Raw genomic sequence first — 8,955 nt, 5'->3', positions numbered from 1 at the left:
CCGTTGAAGATAATAGCTTAATATTAACTGCTCCTCATAAAAATACACTTTCGCAGAGACACAGTTCCAAGAAAACCCTCATTTTATCCCCGTCCCGGCGCTCGCCGCTGCTAGCTGCCTCAGTAATTTAATTGGAATGGAACGTGAGCAATGTGTCATTTTTGAAGAATTTCTGCATCACTTCCTGGAAATTTGATTGTGTTAACTAGGGGCCTACTGCGTTCTGTTTGGAACCCATAATCGCATTTTTATGTGTCTGTATTACGAGTTCATGTGACCTCCTGTCTTTAGCAGATAAAAAAAAATGTTCTCTTCGCATCCCGCCGGCATCAGAGGCCGGCTCCCGCCCGGCGCGCGCAGGCAGCCCTGGCTCCCAGCGCCTGCCGGCCTCCGGGTCCGTCCGAGCAGGGGAGCCGAGCGGGGACGCGGGGTGCCCCCGCCCCGAGCCGTCACCGACCAGGGCCGGCCTGCGCCCAGCGTCCTCGGTGGCGCGCCCCGCGCGCGGACGGCGCTGGCCGGAGACGCGCTCCTGGGGTCGCAGGGGCGAAGCCGCGCGTGCTGGCGTCTCGGAGGCGCGGTTGTGCGGGACGCCGGGGGCGCGGGCACCGCCGCGGCGAATGCGTGCGTCGGTGGAGGAAGGCGCTCGGCTTGCGGCTGTGGCGTCGCCCGACACTCTGCTGGGAATTGCCTTGATTGGCGCGCACACCGCCTCTACTACGCGCACCTGCCGTGTGCCGAGGAAGGAGGCGACTCCATAATCGATATTTTAATTACCGAATCTCTCATTACGGCTGCACAGTTCTACACTTCCCCTACCCCTGGAGGGTGCGGAAGGCAGCCTGTCTCACCGGTCTCCTCTCCTAATTCTGGGGAGCAGGTGGCTGGGCGAGGCCGGGACCGCTTGCTTATGGCGCCACCTGGAGGTGACAACGCGTTTCAAATTCTCCCCAGTTGTTCTGCAGGGCCCCAGACTTATTTCAGCAGTGGACTGAGATTAATCTTTTAACAGAGAAAGATGTTAACGACTTCGAGACGAATTCTGGATTTTAAATCTCAGAAATCGGCTGCAGTATTGGGCGCGGCCGAGGTTTGGGGCTTCCCCTTGTTACACATTCCCAGCTAGCTCTGCACAGAAAATTAGACCACGGAATAAATGCATCCTTGAAGTGATGGAGTAAGAGGTTCCTGGCTCATCACGGGGTCCTGCGGCGCCCTTAAGAGCGGAAAGGCACCCGACCTGCCGATGGCGCCCCGCCGAGGCTCAGCCCGGAGGGAGGGGCCGGTCGCACAGCAGACTGTTTATTCTGCAGACCTGTATTTCACACCGCTTCTGTACAAGGTCAAGTGTGCTTTGCAAGGGTTCAACAGCCTGTCCCATCAGCGCTGTGTCTAAAGGGCTGTTTCCGAGATTGGAAATTTGACAGTCACAGCGGTGCTGGGATTGGCCCGTGCGCCTCACAGGGTCGGTGGCTTTGCTGTTCAGAGCGCGCTACGTTGGTGATTACCAAGTCACTTTAAATAAAACCGACACAAACACGGGAAGGGAGACAGGCCCACGGCTCCGTGCAGAATTTTAAACCTAGCACGTCACACGGTGCCTGATTGCTCAAGGACTGTGGATCGCATCTGGGAGTCGGGAGGGGGATTTCTCAGCCTGTGTGGGGGATGCTTGGTGCCGAGAGAGGCCAGCCCCACCCCCAGCACCGGGCTTGGTGCAGTTTTAATTCTCGGTGGTCAAATAATGAGTAATAATCAAAGATAACAGGTGGGAATAGAGGGAATATTTCCCTGCTGTCTTTTGTGAAAATAGGTAATGGCACTATTTGCTCTTTATATTTTAATATTTATTTATTTGAAAGTCAGAGTTGGCCGGCGCCGCGGCTCACTAGGCTAATCCTCCGCCTTGCGGCGCCGGCACCCCGGGTTCTAGTCCCGGTCCGGGCGCCGGATTCTGTCCCGGTTGCCCCTCTTCCAAGCCAGCTCTCTGCTGTGGCCCGGGAGTGCAGTGGAGGATGGCCCAAGTGCTTGGGCCCTGCACCCCATGGGAGACCAGGAGAAGTACCTGGCTCCTGCCATCGGATCAGTGCGGTGCGCTGGCCGCAGTGCGCCAACTGCGGCAGCCATTGGAGGGTGAACCAACGGCAAAGGAAGACCTTTCTCTCTCTCTCTCTCTCTCACTCTCTCTCACTGTCCACTCTGCCTGTCAAAAAAAAAAAAAAAAAAAAAAAAAAAGAAAGTCAGAGTTACACAAAGAGAGGAGAGGCAGAGAGATCTTCCATCTGCCGGTTCACTCCCGTTGGCTGCAACAGCCAGAGCTATGCTGATCTGAAGCCAGGAGCTTCTTCCAGGTCCCCCGTGGAGGGTACAGGGACCCAGAACTTGGGCCATCTTCTACTGCTTTCTCCGAGGCCATAGCAGAGAGCTGCATTGGAAATGGAGAAGCCGGGACTCAAACCGGCACCCATATGGGATGCCGGCACTACAGGCGGCGGCTTTACCCGCTACGCCACAGCACAGGCCCCAGCTATTTGCTCTTGTTATATTATGAGTGCATGATTTAAAACTGAATTTGGAATTAAAGAAGATAAGTTAAGGGACTGGCACTGTGGTGCAGCAGGTTAAGCTGCCGCCTGCTGTGCCAGCATCGCATATGGGCATTGGTTCCAGTCCCAGCTGCTCCACTTCTGATCCAGCTCCCTGCTCATGAGCCTGGGAAAGCAGTGGAAGACGGCCCAGGTGCCTGGGAGACCCAGATGAAGCTCCTGGCTTCTTGATTCGGCCTGCCCTGCCCTGCCCTGCCCTGTCCTGGCTGTTGTGGTCATTTGGAGCATGAACCAGTGGATGGAAGATATTTCTCTCTCTCTCTCTCTCTTTTTTTTTTTTTTTTTTTACAGGCAGAGTGGACAGTGAGAGAGAGAGAGACAGAGAGAAAGGTCTTCCTTTTGCCGTTGGTTCACCTTCCAATGGCCGCCGCGGCCAGCGCGCTGCGGTCGGTGCACCGCGCTGATCCGATGGCAGGAGCCAGGTACTTATTCTGGTCTCCCATGGGGTGCAGGGCCCAAGCACTTGGGCCATCCTCCACTGCCCTTCCTGGCCACAGCAGAGAGCTGGCCTGGAAGAGGGGCAACCGGAACAGAATCCGGCTCCCCGACCGGGACTAGAACCCGGGGTGCCGGCGCCGCAAGGCGGAGGATTAGCCTAGTGAGCCGCGGCGCCGGCCAAGAAGATATTTCTCTTTCTTCTCTCTCTCTCTCTCTCTCTCTCCCCCCCACACACACACACCATGTAACTCTGCCTTTCAAATAAGCAAATAAATCTTGAAAAAAAAAAAAAAACCTGCTTACCATGCCCCCCACCAAAAAAAACAAGGTAAGTTGAGCTCATATAATACTCTCAACGAGAAAAATAATGACCACCAGTGTGGGCTGTGTTTAAGAAGGAAAACGTTGTTAGATTCTTTAATAATAATAATAAAAAGCTACCAGGGTGTGTTTAGTTCACTGTAAAGAAGTGAGGATAATTCTAGTGTCATCTTTGTGGATGCCTCTCTCAACTAATTCCCTCCCTCCCTACGCCCTCCCTCCCGCCACTCTCCGTTCCCTTAGCCTCCGACTCTCTCTCTATTTCCCCTCCCTCTCCCTCCCTCCCTGTTTCCTCCCTTCCTTCGTTCTTGTCCGTGTGGAATCACGCGGTGCTCGCATTTCACATGTCTCACATGGAGCAGAGAGCACGGCTGCACACAGTCATCGACGCAGCACTTTTCACATGGTTTTAACAAAGCAGGTTGTGAGCAGTGAACAGTTCTGCAGAATTGAGAGTGAATTCCGCCTCGTGGCATGTGAACGCAGCCGGAAAACTGCACGAGCCATCTGGGCCCTCAGCCAGCCGCCGAAGACCCAGACCGCATGGTGCCACGTGCACGAGGTGTTCAGAGGAGTCCAAGCCATGGGCACGGCTCCTGGGGGTGACGGAGGAGTCAGCAGGGAGCCTGGCCACCGTCCCTGTGGCTCTGACCCCGTTTCCGGCCGGGCAGCGTGCTGCAGCCCCTCCCAGGCCAAAGCCGGCCCTCAGAGTCCCACCACGGCCTCCGCTGCTCACCTGCTGTGACTCAGTGAAGCTCCGAGTCTGGCTCTGGCTCCGCCCCCACCCTCCCAGCCCAAGCGGGGGTCCCCTGCCCCCTGGGGGGAGCCGAGGCCCTCTGGCCCTGCCCCCCACCCTCCCAGCCCAAGTGTGGGCGCCCTGCCCCCTGGGGGAGCCCAGGCCCTCTGGCCCTGCCCCCCACCCTCCCAGCCCAAGTGTGGGCGCCCTGCCCCCTGGGGGAGCCCAGGCCCTCTGGCTCCACCCCCCACCCTCCCAGCCCAAGTGTGGGCACCCTGCCCTCTGGGGGGTTGCGTCACCGAATCTGCCTTTGTCGATGTTTTCTTCTGGATATGGTGGGGGCTGGGAACAGGCTGCCTGGATGCAGCGTGTTCTTGGAGCCCCTGAGAGGTCAACTGTCCACGCGCAGTTGCTGCCACAGGGGAGGATGTGATGTGTAGCCCGGCTGCAGCCAGAGAGCCCAGGAGCCACCGCACGCTCATCAGAGGACCCACAGAGGCTGCGAGCTTAAGGCCTGCAGGTGGGGCACAGCGACTGCCCTTGGAAAGCCCGGGCGTTGGCCCCCTCCCCCGGGCAGGGGCCACCCGCGAGCCCCAGCATCAGTCAGGAGCATGGGGGGAGGGACGCAGCGCAGGGGGAGCCCCTCCCCCCTGCCAGGTGTCCCCCGGGCGAGCTCTGGATGCGTCCTGTCTCAGCGTGCAGGCCCCTGAGGTCCTGGCCAGCCCGGAGCCTCCCCAGGGCCGCGGGAAGCCTTTCCAGGGAGGAAAGGGGGCAGACAGAGCTTGGAAGAGCGCGGGCCAGGGAACTGCACCCAGGTCCCGGGGGTGGAGTCGAAAGAGAGGCTCGTTTTGGTGCCAGAGGTCCCGGAGGGCCAGCATAGCCCCCCATGGGCCGCTGTCTCCGAGAGCTCTCTGAAGAGTCCGCGTGTACCTCCCAGTCCTTTCTTTGAGGGACACTTTCCCCACGGTTTCATGGGATTGTCACCGGCAATTCTGGGAGGCGGAGAGCGCTTTTGTTTTTGTTTTTTGAAGATTTTATTTATTTGAAAGGCAGAGTGACGTGGGGAGAGGAAAGGGAGAGGGGGAGGGAGAGGGGAGGAGAGGAGAGAGGAGAGATCTACCCCACGGCTCATTCCCCAAATGGTTGAAACGGCTGCGGCTGGGCCAGGCTGAGGCCAGGAGCCATTCTGGGTCTCCCACGTGGGTGTCAGGCGCCCAAGCACTCGGGCCACCTTCTGCTGCTCTCCCAGGTGCCTTAGCAGGGGGCTGGAATGGAAGTGGAGCAGCCGGGACTGGAACTGGCGCAGACACAGGGGCGTTGCAGGCGGCGGCTAACCACAAGGCCCGACTCCGGACAAGGCTTGTAGAAAAGCAATCCCATTTCGAGGGCCTGCAGTTCAGCGAGGTCCGAGCTTTCCTGGCCCCGTGGCAGAGCGAGGTGGCAACGGCTCACCCCTCCCTCCTCTTCCGGGTCCTCCGCACGAGGCCTCCTCGGAGGGGTGGCCATGAGGACAGGAGCCGGGTTCCCGTGCTGGGGTCTTCAGTGCAGGACGCCCTCTGGTTCCAGAAGCAAGTAACTCTGCAGGGCCGCGGGCAAGGGCAGCTGCGGGATGACGTAGCAGCACTTCCTGCCGCACAACCTGCGGATGGCACAGCGGCACAGGTGCTGCAGGCAGCGCGGGGCGTGGCCCAGGGCAAAGAAGGACTGGTAGAAGGCCTTGTGCGTCTAGAAGGCAAGGGGTGCAGCGTCAGGGGCGGCCACGGCACCACTGGTGGGCTCCTCCCAGCCACAGCCCCGAGGGAGCAAGCATCGCCTCCCAGGGTGCCGCCCCCAGCATGTAGGGCCCGGCCCTCCACCCGCAGGGGATGGATGACTCCGGCAGCCTCCTCCCACTCTGCCCTGCCCTGCCCTGCCCTGCCCCTGTGCACAGTAGCCCTGCAGCCTTGGGACAGCTCTCAACCTCACCGGTCCAGACGAGCCCTTCCCTGGGGCCAGTGCTGGGTTCAGGGCCCCAGGCCCGGGCCAGCAGCCCGCCCATGGGGGCTGCTCTGAGGTCTATCGATGGATGCAGACTCTGAATTGTACCTCTGATGCCTGTGGCTGCATCAGTCCAATCCTGAACCATTAGAAGACTGGACTGACCCACAGGGCCACACGGGCCCTTCAAAGTGCAGCCAGAACCTCGCCACAAGCCTTGGCCCACAGCGTGCGCCCCAGCTACAGTGTCCTGGCTGCCCACAGGACATTGGCTTCAAGGCCCCGCCCTGTGACAGGGCACTGGACTGGTCAGGATGGCTCAACTCCTGTATATAAAGGGCACAGCATTTGTACAGAACCTTGCACATCTCCCTGCACACTTCAGCTCATCTGTAGGGGCCGATGCTGTGGCGCAGTGGGTTAAAGGCTCTGCCTGCAGTGCTGCCATCCCATGTGGGCGCCGGTTCGAGTCCTGGCTGCTCCACTTCTGATCCAGCTCTCTGCTGTGGCCTGGGAAAGCAGTGGAAGGTGACCCAAATGCTTGGGCCCCTGCACCCACATGGGAGACCCAGAAGAAGCTCCTGGCTCCTGGCTTCGGATCGGCACAGCTCCAGCTGTTGCGGCCATCTGGGGAGTGAACCAGCAGACAGAAAACCTCTCTCTCTGTCTCTACCTCTCTCTATAACTCTTTCAAATAAATAAAATAAATCTTTAAAATCAATAAATCATCCGTAGATGGCTTAGGATACCTGCTGGAGCGTAAATGCTATGTAAATAGCTTTATACCACGTTGCTTAGGGAATAACAAGAAAAAACATCTGTGCTTGTTCACTACAGGTGCAGTGTTTTCCCCAATATTTCTGCCCCGAGGCTGCCGAGTCCCCGGAAGCAGCAACGCGGACGCCGAGGGCCGAAGGCTCGGCAGCTTCTCCTGGCTGTGCGAGCGCCGAGCTCCAGAGGAGAGGCAGAAACACACCCGCCCCCCGCCTGTTCTCCTCCCCGCACGTCGTCCAGTTCTCCTCCCCGCCCCCCGCCTGTTCTCCCCCCCCGCACGTCAGTGCAAAACGCCACACAGAGTGAGCAGAGGAGGAAGGCGGCCCCTCACCTGCAGCGCGTCCTCCGGGATCACCTCCTTCCAGGACTCAGACACGCGGAGCTGCGAGTAGGAGTTGGAAAGCAGCTCGATGACGGCGGGGGCCGGCGCGCAGATCCTCAGCACCTGCGGTCCGGGTGGGGACAGGCGGGCGCGTGGGTTCCAGGTCCCTGGGTGACCTCACCACGTCCACGTCACACGGGGGTGGCCGCAGGGGTCGGGAGGGCTCCGTGCAGAGCAGCAGGGGCAGTGGCTCTGCAGGGAGCTGGCCGGGGGGCATCGGCTGGGGCAAGCGTTTAGCCTGGGGGCTGAGATGCCGGATGCATCTCTTAGCAGAGGCCCTGCGCCCCGCTGACCCGCACCCTGGGCGGCAGCAGTGAGGATGCAGGGAGCTCGGTCCCACGTGGGACGTGGGAGACCTGGGCTGACTTCCTGGCTTCGGCCCCCGCTGCTGGCGGGCGTTAGGGGAGTGAACCAGTGGGTGGAAGATGTCCCTGTCTGTTTGGCTCTTTGGCTGCCTTTCAAATAAAATTTTTTAAAAATCCTAAAACTTAAGAAGAATTGTTTAAAAGGCAAACTTTTTATGCTGCAGAAATTTGAACATACGTCAGTGTAGACCAAATAGTACAATAAATCCCAGGTCTCTTTCCCCAACCTTTGGCCAGTCCTGGCCATCCGGTCCCCCAGTAGTATTTGGAAGCAAATTGCGTGTGTGCCCTCTCTCTTCTGTGAGTAAAGGGTTACCGTGTGACCCCCGGGAAACCAACAGCCGTCTCCTGCCATCATCTGCGGTGCAGCCGGGGCGCAGGCTCACCGTGTTCTCTTCAGTGCTGTCACATTAACAGAACACCTCCTGTGTCTGCGGAAGAACCCAGAGACGGCCGACACAGTAGGATCGGCAGATGGGATGTGTGTTTAAATTGCTCTCTTTTGTTTCATGGGATTTGTCTGTTGTAGAAATTGGGTTGCTTTGTCCCGCGGGCTCCTCACGGTGGCGGTCCTGCCGGCTGCGTCCCGGTGGGCCGCCCTGCTCTGCCTGTTTCTGTCCATTTGTGGTTGGCGTTAGAAGTCGGACCAGACGCAGACGGCAGGGAGGGGCTCTCTGTTGGCCAGGACTGTTCCTCACCGAAGACGCTGGTTACGGTGCTCCTGCCCCAGCCCCACCCCCCACGCCAGGGAGCCTGGATCTGATCCCCGGCTCCAGCTCCCTGCTAGTGCACACCCTGGGGGGCAGCAGGTGACGGCCCAGGTACCTGAGTCCCTGCACCCACCTGGGAGACCTGGATTGAGTTCCTGGCTCTGGGCTTCAGCCTGGCTGATGTGGGCATCTGGGACGTGGACCAGCAGATGGGAGTCTGTCGGTCTGTCTGTCTGTCTGTCTGACTCCCAAATAAACATGTAACAGAGACAGTTCTTCCTGTTTCTTGGCTAGGAAGGCTGAGATGACACAGCTTTGCTAGGACCAGGCACCGTGTCTCTGCAGCTGAGGATCACAGCCAATGGCCAATCCCAGCCTGCATCGTACTCTCTGAACACAGGGTCAAACAGAAGGAAGCATACACACACACACGTATGAACATACACACACATGCACACATATGTGTATATTCATGCATATGACATGCATATACACACATGCATGCATACATACATACACATATGTGTGTATATATAAAGTTTATTTGAAAGAGAGAGTGAGTGAGAGCTAGAGCAAGAACAAGACGGAGACGGAGTTTCCACTGCCTCGACGTCCCCAACCAGCAGAGGTAGGAGAGGCGGACGCCAGG

General features: G+C 58.8%; 1 protein-coding gene across 2 annotated transcripts in view; it reads right to left on the bottom strand.

Moving 5' to 3' along the window:
• Nucleotides 1-5,108: 5,108 nt before the first annotated feature.
• Nucleotides 5,109-8,955, bottom strand: part of ASB18 (ankyrin repeat and SOCS box containing 18) — a 57,208-nt gene continuing 53,361 nt past the window's right edge. For both annotated transcript variants that reach the window (XM_070070004.1, XM_070070002.1), the window contains 2 exons: nt 7,181-7,294; nt 5,109-5,823 (listed from right to left, as the gene is read on the bottom strand). In XM_070070004.1, the coding sequence (XP_069926105.1) occupies nt 5,638-5,823; nt 7,181-7,294 (300 nt within the window). In that variant the 3' untranslated portion in view covers nt 5,109-5,637. The remainder of the gene's footprint in view (nt 5,824-7,180; nt 7,295-8,955) is intronic.

Source organism: Oryctolagus cuniculus, chromosome 3, assembly GCF_964237555.1.
Source record: "Oryctolagus cuniculus chromosome 3, mOryCun1.1, whole genome shotgun sequence".
In the NCBI taxonomy this organism is placed as follows: domain Eukaryota; kingdom Metazoa; phylum Chordata; class Mammalia; order Lagomorpha; family Leporidae; genus Oryctolagus; species Oryctolagus cuniculus.
This window is presented reverse-complemented; position numbering and strand designations above follow the sequence as displayed.